Raw genomic sequence first — 20,550 nt, forward strand, 5'->3', positions numbered from 1 at the left:
TTGCAAATATATTACAGATAGTATGATCGGCTTATGGGAACAACTCTGAGAACAAGTGGCAAAAGTTTATTTAATGCAGTATACAGACTTGATTGCCAGACTGTTCCTGTCATAATACAGATGACATTCACCAAATAAATTCTATTTTTTTTTTGCTACAATGAGGTGAAAAGAAAAAATATAAATCTGACAATTAAGTAGTTTACTGCAATAGAACTTCAGGTGTCTAGAAAACAGAATGATGCCTTTACAGGAAACACTGAAAAAAAATTCCACTTTTGAAACACAACTGGAGTTATTTTGAAGCAAAGTAAAATGTCCCTTATGCATATAACAAATAAGGTAACAGCAGATTATACGTAAAAAAAAAAAAAAATGTAAAAATTCTGAAAGTCTTTCTAGACTTTGTGTATCAATTTCACTCATAACCTTTGTGGATTTATTTTTTGTTGTTGTTTTGTTATGTCCTGTAGCTAGACACACGTGAATAGAAGAAAAATAAAATAGTTAGTGTTAAAGGCAAACCGCAGAGAACCAAAAGGCCACCCCAGTGCTTAAATGGAAGTCCAATAACTTCCTATTTTCTTTAGTGTCTTTAGAAAGCCTGCAATCTGTTAAATATCTAGAAGTGAGCACACATTTGTATGAACACACATATGAAAATTGTTAGGCAAATGACAGATGTCCTATGTGTTCCACAACCTGTGGGGGAGAAGGGCATTTACAGGAGTTTCTATAAAAAGGAAAAAAAAAAAAGAAAAAGAAAAAACAAAGTCTCCCAGTCATTGATTCTTTGCTTACAACAGCAGAGTTTTCTGTCATCCTGACCAAAGATTGCAGGCCATCCGCCTCTATGGACAACACTGGTTTGGAACTCAAAGCCCCCAATCTCCCCTCACATAATAAAATGTTCATTAAGGTGGTACATAAGGGGGAGGGGACCGGTAGGGGGTCATGTTCTTGGGGCGGGATCCTTTACCTTCCATGGGCGCTGTGAAAGGTGGAGGGGGCTGATATGGTGGAGCATTAGGGTCCTCATCCCTTAGTGGTGTGTACTCCCCCAAGTTGTCTTGGTTTAGGGGAATTGTCTCTGGCACATTCTGGTTAGGATATTCAGGAGGTGGAAGGGGAGCTTTTTCCTCCTTGAGAATCAATGGCATACTGGATGAAGGAGGGGGCTTAGAGTCGTCCAATTCATCTGCAAAGATAATAGGAACACCTTTCTTGATAAATGTTGCCTGATCCTCTATGGTCAGCTTGCCTTTTCTCTTCTTCCGATAGCAAATCATGGCTATGATGCCAGCAATTAATAAAATAGCAGCCACCACCACGGCAGGAATAACAGTGTGAAGGTAGACATCATCCTCACTGCTCTTTTCTGGATTCCTATCTGCAGCAGTCGTGGGGCCCACAGCAGGATCAATTTTATCTGGTACCATAGGTATAAATGGAAAGAATTTATACAAGTGTTTACAGCTCCCTGTGAATGCAACAGACATATTTACGAGATTAAACTCTGGCTCCATGGCATGGGCAAAATGTTGTCGTGGTTTCCCTTGATCATCATACATTTTTTTCATAACTGCTTCAACTTGTTCTTTTGGACATGGATCTACAGGGAAGGTGTTGTTAGACCATTCTACGACCACAGATCCCCTTGTGATATTCTGCAGAGTAACAGAGCTGCTATTTCGGTCACCATATGCTATAGCAAGTTTTTTAACCAATAGTATTTTCTTATTAATATCATTGACTACCGAATTGTAGTCCTCTTGAAATTTGGCACTGAATTTTACAGGGGGTGGTTCCTTTTGGAATAGATTTCTAACTTGTATTTCCAAGGCATCAACAGCTGTTCGACCACCTTTATCTGCAGCTTTCAAGTAATACTCATGGTCTCCAACATGCCCATGATCCGGCATACCATACATAACTTGACTAGTACTGTTGAGGATTACCCACATTCGCTCTCCAAGGCTTGGTTTCTTCCGAGGTTCTAAAGTTAGCCTTAGATTGTCTGTTGTGCCATCTTCTTTATCATAAAATGTGTCAGGTGGAATTTTAACTTCAAAATAGGTACCAACCCATGCTACAACTTTATCAACATGATTTTTGAGTTCAGGATCTGTGTTGGGTTCAAGTACCCGTGGCACACCACTGGTTGATACCCGAGGACGGCTTGGAGAAGTAGTCTCAACCTTAGTGGTTGGTGCTTTGGTAGTAACGTGAGGCCTGGGTTTAGGGGGCTTTGGCTTTTTGGTAGGCCTCTTTGTTGTGGTTGTTGAAGAATCTGTAGTAGATGGTGTGGCGGGTTTCATTGTGGTCACCCGTGGCTTTTTTGTTGTAGTAGATGGGGGTGTGACCACAGCTGTTGGTTCTAAATATCCAGGCCTAGTTATAGTTGGCCGAATGTGACCAGGTATCACACTTGTGGTTTCCAAAACTTTTGTGGGTTGTGGAGGGCCTAGAGTTGGAGTGTGAACAATAGCTCCTCTGGTCCTTATGGTAACTGTAGGTTTCCCTGGTAAAGGTACAGGTTCGCGAACAGGAGGAGCAGTTGTATCTGTGGGAGGAGCAATGGCTGGTGAGGTAGGAGTTGGAACAATTCGAGTGGGGGGTTCATGAATTGCTGTAGTAGGTGGTCCAATTGCTGTTACTGGTGTTGGTGTAGCATAAATTTGCCTTCGTACCCTCTTAGGTAAGTGAGGCTTTTTATTAGCTATGTGCCAGCCTACTACCGGATAACCAAGTCGGGCTGACATTGTGCCTTCTTTTGCTGGAACTTCAACAGAACTAATGTTTGGAACACTATTCTGATCCATAGAACATCCAAGTTTCCAAGAGAGCAGAGCCCCATTTTCAACTACTTTTTTGGCATTTCCTGGACCAGCCATGAAAGCAGACATGTCGAAAAGTCTGTTGTTGACAACAGGAACTAACTTCATGTGATACAGTTCTACTTCAGAGAAGTCTTGCATTCGGTTTAGAAGATCCACTCTCTGTTTTGGTGTCATTTTGGTCAAGTCTGCATCCAAAATTACAGTTAGAATAGTAACTGGTTCATCGGCTCCGCAAAGAAAAGGAGTAGCTTCATTTGTTTCCTGTCCAGCCAAGCGTATAGATGGTGGTTCATTGTGGTCCTCAGGATGAACCTCTATGGAGAAAACATCAGTGGTATGTGGTACATAACTGCCATTGGGTGCTTGAAGCAATGTAGTCACAGAAATGTCATATAATCCTTTATCACCCTCAAGAGGAAGACCTTCCAGCACAGTCAGATCCCAGTGTAACCATGATGGTAAAGTTTCCTTTCCAACTTCAGTAATCTGTAAAAGAGAAAATAAAAATAGTCATTACTTATAATGAAACTAGTTTATATGATGCATGTGATATATTGCACTATAGTTCAGAAAAGGGATTCAGTTAACTATAAGCTTTAATCTTGCCTGGTATAATTACTGTACACAACCAACCTAACACTGTAGAATGTAGACCAAAAGAAAACGAACATTTATAGATTACAAATTAATTATATAATTACACATTAGACTCCACATACTGGTATTAAATTGGAATTCAAAGTATTTAATTTCGATGCAACCAACACATCTGAAAGTTTTTCACCCCAACAACAGCACTTTTATTTATTAATACTGCAATAGATTTTACTGTAAACAATAAATTGAGTTTTCTTAAATCAACTTCTCGTAAAGGAACGCTTTCTTAAAGTAGCCACAAAACATGTTCAGGAAAAGGTGTTTAAATATTAAGATATGTGCAATGCAAATATTTAGTGGTCAATTCACTAAATGTTAAATGTGTGTTTACAAGTTCAGCTACTTTTATTCAGCTCAATTCCCCTGCAGGTTTAAGTTAACTCGTGTTAGTATTAGTGTAACTTCGGATCAGGGGGGCTTAGAGGTATTGCTGCAATTTCCCTGGTCTGTATCACAGGGATTTGTCTGCATTTTTGCCGTTTGTTAATTCATCTCATCTCCATATAGTTTGCCGATTCAGCTACTCACAGACAACCAAACTGCAAATCAAATGGAAGAGCAAATCTGGTTAAAATAACCAAATAAAAAAATAAAAATAAAAATAATCTGCCTTCTATGCATAATTGTAGGGGTTAAAGCAGCCAAATTGTTCTAACAGAGTGGCATTCAGCAGCTGTTCAGTTGGCATTCGTTGATGAGAATGAACCCTTAAACCACATGATGGGCTTTTTTATTTTTATTTTAATATAAATAGTGTGGTACTACTACAGCCTATTTGAGCATACCACCCTGGTAACCATAGAACATTTCATGGAATCTGAAGAAAAACAAACTCACATACATATCACACCAATTGTGACTGGGTTCCACTCAACCCAAGTCTTGGTCACATTTCATTTTTAAATATTTACCATTCCATCAAAATAGGACGCAAAACACTCGAGAATGACAAATGGAAAAACAAGATTAAACCAAGGAAAATGATCCAGCAAATGAGAACACACTTGGAAATCTCGTCAGAGTTCCAAATCTTTAGAATCCATATCTGTAACCAGTGGCATTCCCAAAGAAACATTAAACCACTAACACCATTTTGAAAGTCCATGAAAATATATTTTTTAAATTATGGTTTTTACCAATTGAGACATGATTCAACTTCGACTGATGTTGGAATAACTGAATACATTCAAAAGCAGAAATCCTCCTTTCACCTACATGAGTTTGAATTTCACTTGCTCAAGGAATTCCAGAGTTGTGATTGGAGAGCTGTGCTACTATTTGGAGGTTCACTTTTGTGTAGATAATACAGCCACTCATTTTTCCAAGTACATTGTTGATGTATAGAAGTCAAAGTGCCCCGAAATCCAGAGAGATAGTTCTAGCATGTCACTCATTAGAGGTAATAAAAATAAATAAAAATGAGACAGCGCTAGGTAACTAAAAAGCAGCAACCTATTAAAAGGGGATCCCTCAAACCCTTTAGAGCTAGATAAGTAAAAAATAATAAAAAGGCTGCGCTTACGATAAAAGCAGACACAGTGTAAAGTCCAAAGGGAGGAAAAAGTCCAACTGGTGTGTCCTTACAGGAGGTCTTTGCTGGTGGTGTCCTCTACCAATGTAGTAGTTCCTCTCATATGAAAGACAAAAGGGAAGAGATGGACAACCAATAGTGTAGTTTGCACAATACTGATGTGGATAGAAATAATAATAATAGTTGAGAACTCACATTTACCAGAGCTACTGTCCTAGCTCTGGAATAAAGCGCATACAGCGGTATAATCCCCGCTTATGGGATTTAAATGGGTTCCTCTCTGTGTTCTTGGTGTCCAATTCTCAAAAAGATAAAAAGAAACATCCGATAGTGCTCACTGTTTGGCAAAGTGAATAAAATAATAAAAGGGTATACTCACAAACCAAGAGCAGACCGACTGCTCTGTGTAGACAGCTTTGGTGGATTGATCCCCACCTAGGATTTCTTTAAAATGCAGGAAACTTCCAGGGTTTTTATCAAGGTGTAATAAAACCAATAAAGATTAAAAAGCCAGGGTAAAATAATTAAGTTTCTATAAAAAAGATATTTTGGCACAAACAAATGTCCAAAAAATACTTTAATATATTATAAAAACACAAATATAAATATCCATAACGCGTTTCGTCAGAGACTTTTTCAAATGGATTAACCAAAAAAAAAAAAAGTCTCTGACGAAACGCGTTATGGATATTTATATTTGTGTTTTTATAATATATTAAAGTATTTTTTGGACATTTGTTTGTGCCAAAATATCTTTTTTATAGAAACTTAATTATTTTACCCTGGCTTTTTAATCTTTATTGGTTTTATTACACCTTGATAAAAACCCTGGAAGTTTCCTGCATTTTAAAGAAATCCTAGGTGGGGATCAATCCACCAAAGCTGTCTACACAGAGCAGTCGGTCTGCTCTTGGTTTGTGAGTATACCCTTTTATTATTTTATTCACTTTGCCAAACAGTGAGCACTATCGGATGTTTCTTTTTATCTTTTTGAGAATTGGACACCAAGAACACAGAGAGGAACCCATTTAAATCCCATAAGCGGGGATTATACCGCTGTATGCGCTTTATTCCAGAGCTAGGACAGTAGCTCTGGTAAATGTGAGTTCTCAACTATTATTATTATTTCTATCCACATCAGTATTGTGCAAACTACACTATTGGTTGTCCATCTCTTCCCTTTTGTCTTTCATATGAGAGGAACTACTACATTGGTAGAGGACACCACCAGCAAAGACCTCCTGTAAGGACACACCAGTTGGACTTTTTCCTCCCTTTGGACTTTACACTGTGTCTGCTTTTATCGTAAGCACAGCCTTTTTATTATTATTATTTTTTTTTACTTCATTAGAGGTAATGCTTAAAAGAACATAGGTGTTCGTGCATTTAAAGAATGCACCAATCCAGTCATGTACAGCATACACAGAGATGAATGTTGGGAGATATATTTGAAGTCTACTGTGACCAAAAATATAAATACCAGGAGAAGGTCAGGGCACCCAATGTCTTATCCAAGACAGACTTTATTTAAGAACAAGGAATGGCAACTTTTGGCTTTAAACTTAACACGCTTTCTCAAGCCGGCTTAAGCTGAAACGTTACCATTCCTTGTTCTTACATAAATTCTTCATTGGTGTGCGATCTCATTAGGGATTAATACAGTAACAGATAATTGGCCATATAGGATGAGTAATATACATATAGGTGTACACACACACACACACAATCATTCCTTTCTGGAACACATTTAAAAAAAAACAAAAAAAAAACCCGATACAAATGTGATCCCATTTCACAAATATGTTTTTCTTCCCCATGTTCTATCAAATCTATGGTTAAAGGGACACTATAGTCACCTGAACAACCTCATTAAGCTGAAGTTGTTCAGGTGAGAACTATAGCTCCCTGCAGCCTCTCTCATGTAAACACTATTTTCTAAGAAAATACAGTGTTTACATTGAAAGCTAGGAACACCTCCAGTTGCAGTCACTCAGAGTGAACAAGAGGGACTTCGGAGTTGATGGAGGCATAATATGCCTCCATCCACGCAGAGCACAGGGCAGCACTGTGCACAGCATCCTGTGATTCAGTATCTCCTCCCTCTGCATGCAGACACTGAACTTTCCTCATAGAGATTCATTGATGCTATTCATCTCTATGAGGAGATGCTGATTGGTCAGGGCTGTGTTTGAATCATGCTGGCTCTGCCCCATATCTGCCTCTTTGTCAGTCTCAGCCAATCCTATGGGGAAGTACTGTGATTGGATCAGGCTACCACATCAGCAGACTGCTTGTTTTTCTGAGTCTAACAGCATGCAGATTTACAGCTTCAGGCATAAATACAGTAAGATTTTTAATATATTTATGGAGGCATGAGGGGCCCAGGGGGGCTAGATGGTGGTAACACAATAGGGTCTGGAATACATGTTTGTGTTCCTGACCCTATTAGTGATCCTTTAAAGGTTATGTGTTTTTAGAGTTTCTTAGAGCACTGTCCACTGTGTATTACTGCTATATCAGTCAAACATTAGCTCTGGTATCAGATATGCTTAGCAACGGTTTGCTCCCTTACTTGAGTCCTGCCGTCTGGAGGTGTGCTTTCAGCTTCTGTGGAGCCACAGAAGCTGCAGTCGACGCCATTCATTGGTTCAGAGCGCTGGCTGACTGCTCTCAGCCAATGACTGACATTCCATGCACTTCATGGAAGTTGTACAGAATTGGAACTTTAGTTGTGGGCTGGCTGATGACACCCCAAAGATGCTCCTGGAGTTGGAGTTACACCACCGGCAGCAGAGAGTAAAACTCCATATTTGTAGCATTTCACAATGAAACCGACTTTTTGGTTGCTATGCACCTGTGAATGCTGCTTCAGACGTCATATGGAAAAGCAGTGAATAATTGTATAATCATTAAACACCCCCCACACAAACTAACCAAAGCATTAACTGAGCAGAAAGGGTGTCAGCTTGTCATAGGGGTTTCCAAAGTTTAAATATTTCATTAACCACTCTTCACTCTTACAAAATGTAATTTGCTTGTTTTGGATTATTTTGTACTAAACTCTAAACTAAACTCTATGAAAGCATCCCTCTGAGTTTCCCTAAATAAATGAAGAGTTATTCATAGCAGTGCAGTGTCTGTCTGTGCTCGTAAGAATCTGACACTGCTGCAATGTGAGAACATGGGGTATATTTAGTGTACATAAAATTCTGACCTTTTCAACATAATACGGCCGCATATTCCCTTACACTTCAAGTGCAGTTAAGATCTGAGCTGTATGCTGTTTAAAACTTCAAATATGAGAATATACGCCACACAAGATTAGCATTGTGTGTGTTTGCACTAAATTAAGGAAAACTTAAACAGCAATTAACATGTTATAGTGGGCCCCAGTTACTCTTGATACCCAATATGCAAACACAGCTCCTAAATTCATTTTAATAAAATGGTAATAAATTAAGCCTCTCTTTCACATTCATGTGAAACTGAAGTTTTGAGAGCATATACAACTGTATTAGCATGGCGCCAACATATTCTGCAGCGCTTTCCAGTAATACAAGTATTGACATACAAAGCAGTGTTGTCAATAGACGAGGTGAAGAGGTTGATGTATTTAGCTTTGACAGGAGAGAATATCAGATTTGGGGGTATTACATTAAAGTTCAAAAAACACTCCAAGTATCATAACCACTGCAGCTCAATGTAGAGAAGAGTGTGACTTCTTACTGGGGTCAGACAGGTGCAACTCTACCTCCACTAATAATTTGGGAGAGCTGAAAGTGCCTAAGCTCTGAAGTGCTGGTAGTTGAGATGGGATGGTGATAGCAGGTAAGAAGTAGTTATGGGGTATGGAGTATTCCTTTAGATATGTAATAAACACAAAAAACAAACAAAAAACAATTTTTTACTTACCGAAAATTTATTTTTCCTGAAGATTAGAGGCAGTGCTTTATCAATGGGATTTCTAATCTGGAGGGAAAAATAGGCAGGCAATTCTCCAACTTTTTTTAAGACCCTCCCCTTAATTAACTACATTCCTTTAAATAACATCTCCCCTCAAACAAGCCCAGAAAATACACAAGCCGATACATGCACTATTCCGAGTTTATTAGAAAAAAAGGGGGGGAATTATAGCACTGCCTCTAATCTTCAGGAAAAAGAAATTTCCAAAGGGCAGGATTTATTTCACCACTGCTTGTAGCACCTTTCGCCCAAAAGCTGCATCTTCTGAGGCCAGTATGTCTAACCTGTAATGCTTCGAGAACGTATGCAGAGAAGACCAAGTAGCCGCTGAACAAATCTGAGAAGGAGTAGCTGCCGCACGCAGAGCCCAAGACGTAGATATAGCCCTAGTTGAATGGGCCTTTATGGGGCCTGAAATTTCCGCGTTGCATGAGGAATAAGCCAAAAGAATACAATCCTTCAGCCATCTAGCCAAAGAACTCTTTGAAGCTTTCATCCCTTTCCTTGTGCCATTGATCAAGACAAAAAGGCTGTTATCCTTTCTAAAAGATTCCGTAGATTCAAGATATTGCATAAGACATCTCTTTACATCTAGGCAGTGAAACTTTCTTTCCAAGGCATTTGAAGGATTTTGGCAGAAAGTAGGCAATACCACTGCTTGGTTGATGTTAGAAGAATTCAAAACCTTAGGAATAAACGAAGGGTCGAGCTTCAAAACCACCATGTCTTGATGAAAGACCAAAAACGGAAAATTCGCCCGTAGAGCTTGGATTTCTCCCACCCTCTTGGCCGATGTGATTGCCACCAAAAAAACGATGCCTGTGCTAGAGGTTCAAAGGGCGGCTTACAAAGAGCGGATAAAACTAAATTTAGATCCCAGGGCGGACAGGTTTCCCTAATGTTGGGAACTAAACGGCCCAGAGCCCTGAAGAATCTAGATATCAAAATGTTTGAAGCTAAACATCTGAAAGAAAAGAAACGGATAGCTGAAACTTGTAATTTTAAAGATGCTGGCTTCAATCCCTTTGCGAATCCCATCTGAAGGAATTTGAGAATCTTTTGGATGGAGGCGGAAACAGGGTCCTCTTTAAACCTACAACACCATTGACAAAAATTCTTCCAAATCTTGGAATAAACTTTACATGTAGACTCTTTGTTAGTAGCCAATAACATTTTTATCACCTCAGGATCTAGGCCTTTACTCTTTAAAATCTGGAGTTCAGACACCAAGCCGTCAACTGGAATCTCTGAAGGGTTGGAAGAGGAACCATGGAGGGATCTAGAATTTCTTCTGACAGTGGAAGCTTCCAAAAAGTGGCCCCTGGAATATTTAGAAGAACCAAAAACCAACTTCTTCTTGGCCACCAGGGAAGGATTATGACAATCCTTACTTCCTTACTTTTTCCAACTTGATCTTTTGAAGCACTTTGGGAATAAGAACGACTGGTGGGAATACATATGCAAGGTTGAACTTCCATGGTACTGACAGAGCATCTATGATATCGGGTTTGTCTGCAGGGTTCAGAGATGCAAACCGTCTTGTCTTCATGTTTGTCCTGGAGGCCATAAGGTCTATTTCTGGACAACCGAAACGGTCTGAAATAATCCTGAAAATTCATCACGAAAGGGACCAATCTGTTGGTTTTAAGTGATGACGACTCAGGGCGTCTGCCAATACGTTGAATTTTCCCAGTATGTGAACCGCCGAGATCAATAGGAGGTGCACTTCCGACCACAGCATGATCTTTGAACAAAGAGTTTCCAATCTTGTCGACCTTGTACCTCCTTGTTTGTTTAAAAATGCCACTGTCGTTCGATTGTCCGAACGTATCTGAATATGCTGACCTTTTATCTGGAACTGAAACGCCAGGAGAGCCATCCACACTGCCTTCAATTCTTTGAAATTTGAGGAAGTTCTCACATCCTTTTCTTGCCAAAGCCCCTGCTTCTCCAGGTCCCCCAAATGAGCACCCCAGCCCAGTGCTGAGGCGTCTGTTAAAATTCTGAAGGATTTCATTTGGAATGAAAGCCATGCTTGCAGGAACCGAGACGAGGTCCACCACTGAAGACTCCTCAAAGTTTGATTGTTGAATTTCATCAGCCCGTCCAGGCTGTCTGCCCGTCGATTCCATACTTGTAGAATGTTTTTCTGAAGAGGCCTCATTCTGGCTTTTGCCCAACCGACAGCAGGGGTAGAGGGCGTAAAAAGACCCAGTAAACTCATTGCTTCGCTGACTGAAAAAAAACATTTTTTCTCTGAGTCTCTGAATTGTTTTATCTTTAGCTGCTTCTCCTCTGGCAGGAAAATCTTCATAGAGATTGAGTCTAAGATTAGACCCAAGAACGGAATCCTTTGAACCGGAACCAATTCCGACTTGCTGAAATTTATTAGCAAAACCATGAGCTTGTAGGGCTTGTAAAGCTGTACGAAGGTCTAGTTTTAGTTGCTCCTTTGACTCCGCAATCAAAAGCCAGTCGTCCAAATAAGGGATGACATAAATCCCCAAATTTCTTAGATATGTTGAGATGACCACTAGCAGTTTTGTTAACACCCTGGGCGCAGATGAAAGGCCGAATGGTAGGTCTTTGAATTGGTAATGCTTGGTCACCAATTGAATGCAGATCGCAAATCTTAGTAGCCTTTTGCTGGATTCTGCCATGGGCACATGAAGATAAGCGTCCTTTAAATCCAGGGACGCAAACCAATTTCTTGGCTGAACCAGAAGAGAAGCAGATTTTATTGATTCCATATGGAACCTCTTTTTTACAAAATACTTGTTTACGGCTTTTAGGTCTAGTATGGGTCTGCAAGAACCATCTGGGCTTTGGTACCAAATTTTGTATTGAATATGTGCCCTGGTGTCTCTCTCTTTGGGGTACTTCTTCCACAACTCTCTTCTGCAGGAGTCTTGACACTTCTTGCATCAAAGCTAACTCTGTTTCCTGAGAATGAACCTTGGAACATAAAAAAAAAATTCTCTGGGTATTTGTCAGTTCCAGACTGTACCCGTACTTTATTACGGAGAGAACCCAGCGATCCGATGTCGTACTTTCCCAGTGATGTAGGAAGTGAGACAATCTTCCTCCCACTGGCCTGGCGTCACAACATTTTATTTCTCTTGTCCGTGAGTCTCCCTTTTGTTGACCCCTATAGTAGTTCCTGCGAAAAGAACTTCTAAATGAAGGCTGAATCCCCACTTTACGGTTCCAAACTTGCCTCTTATGGGTTTCAGGCAAGGCCTTCCTGCCTTCCTTCATCTGTTTTAACAGATCATCTAGTTTAGACCCGAATAGTCTTCCAGATTCAAAGGGTAAGTCACACAAATAATTTTTTGATGCCACGTCAGCTGACCAGTTTCTAAGCCAAAGTGCTCTTCTAGATACTGTCGTTAGACCCAAATTCCTAGCAGACAATTTTAGACTTTCTGAGGAAGCATCTAGCAAAAAAATCTGCCGACATTTTGATATTTTTTAATAGCTTCACTGGATCTTCCTTTGACTCTCCTGCATAAACCTTCTCTAGTTCTTCTAGCCAATGTTTTTGGACTTCAGCCACGGATGTTCCAGCGATAAGCACTTTCGCTTGGGCCGCTGAAGAAACAAACATCTTCTTTAAGGACGAGTCCATCCGCTTCTCCATCACATCCCTCAAACCACTTGAGTCACGAATAGGTAATGCCGTTCTCTTCCCAATCTGAGCTATAGGGACGTCCACTATAGGGACTGTATCCAGCAGGCAGTCCTGGTCTGCTTCTATGGAAAAAAAAGAGTTTTAAAGTGTTTTGAAATAAAAGGTTTGTGACCTGGGTATTTCCATTCTCTTAAAACCAACTCCTTCAGTTGTGGATGTAAAGGGAAAACTTTAGTTCTTTTCCCAGACACCCCATTGTCCATAATGTTCTGCACTTCCTTTACTAATTTCCCTATGGCTTCTTCTGGAAAAGCCAATTCCTCCTCAGATGAATCACTAGCTGAATCCTCTCCAGAATCAGAAGCACCAGTACCTGAGCTTGTATCTGAATCTTCCCAGGTTCTCTGTCTTTTCTTTGAATGTTTTACTACCTGTAAATCCTGAGAAACCGAAGCCTGGGCTGATTGCATAGCTGCCGTTTGCATATCCACAATGTTTGCTGCATACTCTGCTGTAACCAGCTAAGAAATGTGGACATTTCAGATTTTTTAGCTTCCTCTTTGGAACATAGAGAACAAAGTTTATTTTTATACCCATCCGGCATAGGTTGGAAACATATTGAGCAACTTAAATACTTGGATTTTGCAGAGCATTTCCCCTTTTCTGTAGCTTTCTCCAGAATCTCTGGATTAGACATACTGAGAAAGAAAGAGGAAAAAAAAAAAAAATGTATTTCCCCTTTAAGATTCAGGCTAGAGCCATTTAAAATAAAAGCTACATGTCTTACCTTAAATGGCCTCCCAGTGTGTTGGAGGGCAGGTGAGAAACACACTTGCAACAGATCTGATAGCTCCTGGCAAACAGAGGTTGCTGCTGGAAGTTGCTCCTTTAAGTTCTGTAGCCACTGAACGAAAAACGCCAAGTTCAGATTTGGCGCCTGAATCCAGGTTCGCATTGCGCATGTGCCTAGCGCTCCGCGAATCCCTGGTGGAACGCAACGTAACCTGTACGTGCTTTCCACCGCATGACCTCCCAGCCGACGCACGCCTGCGTCCTTCGTCTGACCGGCACCTGGCGCGGACAAGACGGCATAAAAAAACGGCTGAACACGCCGTCCACCATTCCACACTATACTTACCTTGAAAGGAAGCAGAGCCTCCCGAGCCTCAGCCCTTCTCACCTGCTTCCTGTGAGTACAGTGGTGGAAAAAATGCATATGGTACGGAAAACAAATACTTATATCAGTTGCATTTCCCAATACTCTAGTCTAGTTTTAGTGGACGATATAGGTATTTTTTTGTTTATTAAAATGTCGACTTGCATGGTGGTGCCCATGGAAGGAAAGACGCAATATATATTTATCTGAAATTCTCCATCCCCATAACCTCATGTTATAGTGATAGCTTTTCTTGCAATTTCACTCATTTGACAGATTATTTAAAGATGTATATATTGCAGCTGTAGAAATATATCATATACCCTGTAGTTAAAAACAACCCAACTTAACTCCATGTAGTTTTCATTTTAAGGACAATTATAGTCCTAAACATCAGTGGCTTTCATAACATTAACAAATTTAACTGGATCAATGCCATCCTCTTCACCCCTACCCTCCCAAAAATAACTAAATAAAAGTGCCCTACATACACAATAATTACAATGAGTGCATGATGCAAATTTTTGCTGCCTCTACTTGAGGCAGCTGGATAATCAATCTCTCTCTCTAAAACGGTAAAAGGTTCTGGTTAGGCATTGCTTTGTTTCCAAGTAGTCCTACATGTCAAGCAAGATGACCTCTTTATTAAATAGCAGAAGAGTGTTAGCTAATGTCATCATATAAATTTTGTAGAACAAAGACAGAACACTGCTTAAAAAAAAACAAAAAAAATAACACATTGAAAAATTGTTGATGTAGGCAAAGACTGAATGTAGGCGGAGCTAAGCCACGGAGCTGAATGGCCGCACGCTGCCTGAGCTCCGGACAAAACAGCCACTTTCACCCTATTTACAGCGCCCAGACTCTGCACAACGATAGCAAAACAGCAGGGCTGGCTGCAGCGAATGAGATGGGGCGAAAAAAAAAAATCCAAACCGGACAAGCCACGGCAGAACGCAAGCATCAGAGACCTCTGGAGACAGGCCCGGACCGAAGTAAGTCCGGCCGCCTTCCATGATGATAGCTCCGACAGTCTGATGATTTTACGACCGGAACGGAGATAGAGCCCTTGCCCGCACCAAAGGCCCCACTCCCCACTCCCTCACGACCCGACTCACCCCCGGTCACCATAGCGGTTATGAAGGACCTGCTGGCCGGTCCAACGAGCTATTCAGATGGATATGGCCCAAATACGCACAGACCTGCTGCTCTCATTCTACACAGACCTCTCACGGTCCACAATGGCCTGGCGCCGTACCCTCCAGCCCTTCACGGCACTTCTCCGCGCGCAAAACATCAACTCCAAGTGGAGGGGCTCACGCGCACTACAATTCTCTCATGGGGACTCCTAGTACACCATCCAAGATATGCAGGGCACGAGGGACCTACTCCCCACACTGGGCCTAAGACAGGACAACTCACCATACCCGCTACATCCGGGATAAGGGACCCAGCGACGACACTACCATTTGTCCCCCAACGGCTCGAATCACATAGGAGCACAGCAGCCACAACCTGACAGGACTCTGATGGCTAACTAGGCCACATCTTGCTCTCCACGGGTCCCCAGGCCCATAGACTTGCCCCAAGGGCTTAAGTGGAGGAACTCTAAACGCACGACAGTTTAATGTGCACAAGTTACCTGTTCCCTTACATTTTGGTTCATGAGTTATTATCATTATTTTAGATACCTTATATTGACACAAGGCACACTTAATTTTACGGGCCTAAGGGCAGGGTACTACACGCAGTCCCACTGCAGCAGTCATACCCGCAACCACAAAACTGCCTGACAGAAACAGGGCCACCGAGAGAGCCCAACCTTCACTCAGGCACGCAACAGTGGCAAGATAAGCACACACGCTAGTCCTAAGCTAACTTATCCTCTATTTCATGACTTAAGTTTGAATATCTACGATTCTAATATTAACTAAATATAAATTGTGCAGTCTATATAAAGCCATGTAACTGTTTTATGCCGATTGTTTGTGATGTGCTTGATACAGCTATCGTAGCGTTTCAAGCTTGTTTGTCACCCTTTGCACGTGAAAAAAAAAAAAAGATTTAATGTATCCCAATTACTAACTAGTTAAATTGATTTTCAAGGGTAAATGAGCTTACCGGTTTGTTTATTTATTGTAGTATTTATTCAACTACAATGCACATTAAACACAAAAATTTAAAAGCTAATAATTTTAACAATAATGAGAAAAAAAGTTACTGTATTGCAGCAAACCAGCAGATTCTACAGTATTTAAGAGTTAAAGTTTTGTATTTCTAACACTATTGTGTTCCTTTAAGCACCATTGTGTTCCTTTAACTGAACACTGTATGCTGACAGGAAACGTCCTTGTATCATAACCTATGCAAAGAGCATATGGTGCTTGGAGTGTCAGTAATTGAATTGTTTTTGTTGCAAATTGTTTGTGTTAAGATACTTCACTTAACCAAAAACACCATTTAAATCTCACAGAGGTTAAGACTGCGTGCAATCATCATTATTTCAAGAGGTATCTTGCGTATATCATTAACCAAATCGTTGACCTATGTGTAAAAGCGTTGCAGAAGGAAGGCCATAAACATTAAGCAGTAGTTGTCAGACAGGAAAAAGACAAACCAAGGGATGCATTTGGTAAGCAAGAAGAAAAGGAGAATATTAAAACAAAGAATACTTTCTTTGCAAAACTAAATTACTCTGCCACACCCCATTCACAAGCACAAACACCCATTGTTTCCTAGATAATGTCCTTTTAAGCTTTATTGTTTATGAGGAATTTCCTTTTGAAACAGCAACATACATGTAAGTTTCCAAAGGGCCAAGGGAAGTACTACCCAATTAATATTCGTTAAACTACATCAATGTAATAATTGCATTGTTACAAATTACACCACACAAGCTGAGGTGTAGCAAGCATGTAAGATGGATAGTGGGCAAGTACGCATATTTTGGCACAGTTTTTACATGGTGGGTGTCTGAACATTCGTTATGGAAAATAACTGCAAAAACTATCAATGTAACACAGGACGCGAAGCCTCCAATTAAATAACTAAGACATGAGTATAAAACGGAAAGAAAACTTTATACCATAAAATTCAATTTCTGTGGCACCTCATCCAATACATTAGTTGAAGAAATTTAACAAATTGAAGAGTTGGGAGAATCCCGAAAATGAAAACACAGATTAACAATATTTAAAGGGACACCTCTAGCACCGTAACTGCTTTATTGCAATGAAATTGTTATGGTGCAAGGAGGCACCATCTTACCATAACGGGTTAAATCATTAACAAATTATATCAGTGACTATTGGCTTCTGGGAGAGAGATTAATTCCTCATTCCTCTAGGCTGGTAAATCATTTCTACAGCATGAGAGTGAGTGAGGCTTTACGGGCTGAATCTCATTCTGTAAAATACAAAACGTTTATGTTTAGGTAATATAAAGGTTAAAGATTAACCAACTGACATCTAGGTCTGTACAAGCACAGCCCATCCATTGCATTGGAGCAGGATAAAACAAACTAATGGAGATGTAAAGTGTTGTATTCTGATAATTGGTTAGAAAGTACTAAGTGTGAGTAACTAGTAGGCTCAATCCATCGGAGGCTCCTTCCCATTTACAACTTTGCACTGTTTGTTTTTTTATAACACATCACTTTAATACCGCTCCCCAGCTATTTATTTGCTTTCCTCTACACCAATTGCCAAGTGTCAAGTGCAGAGCAATGGCTGACAGGGAGCCATGTTGGAAGAGCTCACAACACACATTTCTAAATGATAGGGGATACAGCGCTACGGAATCTGATGGCGCTATATAAATAATAATAAATACAAATATATTAAATTTAGAGAAACAACAATTCCCCTATAGGTGCACCACAAGAACCATGCTCCCTACAGCTCAGTGTAGTGGTAATGGTATAAAGAAGCTATTGGCAGAGAGTATTTGGATAAACCACCTCCAGCTCCCTCAGTTGACTAACCTCTGTCCACAAGAGAAAGAAATGATATTGATAAAGCACAGACATGATTGAGGTGGCTGGAGAGGGCACAGACTATGGGTGCAAGGGGAAGCTCCAAGTTTTTTATGGGAAATATTATCCACAGCCTCTTTCAAGCAAAATCCCTACAGTAAACTAAAAGGGACATGGATAATACGGACCTGCATATACACAAGGCCGATTTTAATATTTTCCTTTAGGTTTCTTTGCATTCTCTTCAACAAAATATTTATAACTTTTCTACAAAACAAATCTAACCTAGCTCAGGGGAAGTCAATTAAAGCCCTCCACTCTTTCCCTGCCAGCCTAAACCGGCAAACGTGTGTGGTATTCGTAGTTCACCAATGGCTGGCTGGTCTCCGTTTAATAGTCCTTTGCTTTTTGTAAAGTAAATTAAAGTGCACTGTCACTGTCTGGTGACTTTGCATCAATGACAAATACCCCTGAAGGTGACATTGCCACGGAGTGTCTGGTGGCTGTGGCAAGAGAGGGGAGTGCAGGCAAAGGTGAATTTTACTTATCTGAACCTGTCCCTCGCTGGTGTTGCCATCTTCTTCAGCATGTGTGAGTGTACAGCACTGAGGTCTATGGAGAATTCCACGAGATGGCTTGAGAATAGACACTTCTAGACGGCAGAAGCTCCGCCCAGCATCTAGAAAGGTCTGACGTAGGAGAAATACTGAGACAAAGTAGTCTCTACTTTGTCTCAATATCTTAACTACCGTATTTTTCGCTCCATAAGACGCACTTTTTTTCCCCTCAAAAGTGAGGGGAAATGTCTGTGCGTCTTATGGAGCGAATATGAAGCTTTACTTACCTGTCTTGCAGCGTTGGCCGGCAGCACAGGGCGCACCGCGGTAGTGGAACTTGAATTTCATGTTCCGGTTTCCGGCGGGACTGAAAGGAAGTGTGCACAAGCTGAGTGCGCACTTCCTTTCAATCCCGCCGGAAACCGGAACATGAAATTCAAGTTCCACTACCGCGGTGCGCCCTGTGCTGCCGGCCAACGCTACAAGACAGGTAAGTAATAATGGGACAAGGGGAGGGGGACAGTATGGGAGAGAAGAATATGGGGAGGGGGAGGGATGAAGTCTATGGGGAGGGGGGGAGATGAAGTCTATGGGGAGGGGGGGGAGATGAAGTCTATGGGGAGGAGGGGAGATGAAGTCTATGGGGAGGAGGGGAGATGAAGTCTATGGGGAGGGGGGGAGATGAAGTCTATGGGGAGGGGGGGGGGAGATGAAGTCTATGGGGAGGAGGGGAGATGAAGTCTATGGGGAGGGGGGGGGAGATGAAGTCTATGGGGAGGAGGGGGAGATGAAGTCTATGGGGAGGGGGGGGGAGATGAAGTCTATGGGGAGGAGGGGGAGATGAAGTCTATGGGGAGGAGGGGGAGATGAAGTCTATGGGGAGGAGGGGGAGATGAAGTCTATGGGGAGGAGGGGGAGATGAAGTCTATGGGGAGGAGGGGGAGATGAAGTCTATGGGGAGGAGGGGGAGATGAAGTCTATGGGGAGGGGGGGAGATGAAGTCTATGGGGAGGGGGGGAGATGAAGTCTATGGGGAGGGGGGGGAGATGAAGTATGTGGGGAGGGGGGGAGATGAAGTCTGTGGGGAGGGGGGGGAGATGAAGTCTATGGGGAGGGGGGAGATGAAGTCTATGGGGAGGGGGGGAGATGAAGTCTATGGGGAGGGGGGGAGATGAAGTCTATGGGGAGGGGGGGGAGATGAAGTCTATGGGGGGGGAGATGAAGTCTATGGGGAGGGGGGGGAGATGAAGTCTATGGGAGGGGGGGACACTATGGGACAGGGGAGAAAAAAAATATTCTGTACAAACTGTCCCATAGTAAGAAACACTATGGGACAGTTTGTTCAGAATATTTTTTTTCTGGGTTTCTTCCTCTAAAAACTAGGTGCGTCTTATGGTGAGGTGCGTCTTATGGAGCGAAAAATACGGTAGGTAAAAGTTGCTTATCTTTCAAATACATTTGATTCAATTATCAGCATAGCTGATGAGCTGAAGTGGTCTGGGTGCCTACAGTGTCCCTTTAAGTATTTTTTTTTTTTTTTTTAAACTACAGCAATACATTGTATCATTAATACTGCTAGACAAAACATCAAGTGTGCAATAGCAAAGCGTTCATGACAAGTTCTCTTTAAAGGAACACTCCAAAGATCTAAAACACATCAGCTTGCTGAAGTTCTTTAGATGTTCACTGCCTGTCACTGCAGAGTTATTATAAAGTGATAACTTCTAGAGAAAGTCACTTATAAAGATCCCACTTTAGTAACTTCACAGCTGGAAGGGTTTCCTTTCTATTTTTTTTTTATTTTTTTTTTAAAGGTAAAACTTTTATTGAGAATTTACATGTGAATTACAGAATATTAAATGTGGGGAAAAGAATCAGAACTGTCACCATAAAGAACAAGGCGTTCAGAATTGATCTCCAAAAACCTGAGGACTATAAAAGCTAGGCAACATTTACAAGACAAGAATATAGAATGTAAAATAACTATTTTGGAGCTGTGTCACTCATTTTGAACCAACCATTGTTAGCAGATTGTGAAGATTGGCATTAGGGATAGACTATTTGTTGATTCCGACGATTATTAGAGCTGATATTAGGCATATATTGGATTATCTGTCTCGTCCTTGTAAGTTACGGATATTACCAATAACTTACTCACCTCTCCCAGCCACTGCACGCCGTCATCTGCCTCCAGGTTGATAGGAGTCTCCCATCAGTAATAACACTGTACATGCTGGGATCC

The 20,550-nt window shown here is 41.2% G+C and overlaps 1 protein-coding gene across 3 annotated transcripts in view; it reads right to left on the reverse strand.

Moving 5' to 3' along the window:
* Positions 1-258: 258 nt before the first annotated feature.
* The window catches only part of DAG1 (dystroglycan 1), a 193,286-nt gene continuing 172,994 nt past the window's right edge, over positions 259-20,550 (reverse strand). For all 3 annotated transcript variants that reach the window (XM_063426119.1, XM_063426117.1, XM_063426118.1), the window contains one exon: positions 259-3,326. In XM_063426119.1, the coding sequence (XP_063282189.1) occupies positions 915-3,326 (2,412 nt within the window). In that variant the 3' untranslated portion in view covers positions 259-914. The remainder of the gene's footprint in view (positions 3,327-20,550) is intronic.

The sequence above is a fragment of the Pelobates fuscus genome, chromosome 7, assembly GCF_036172605.1.
Source record: "Pelobates fuscus isolate aPelFus1 chromosome 7, aPelFus1.pri, whole genome shotgun sequence".
NCBI classification, from domain to species: domain Eukaryota; kingdom Metazoa; phylum Chordata; class Amphibia; order Anura; family Pelobatidae; genus Pelobates; species Pelobates fuscus.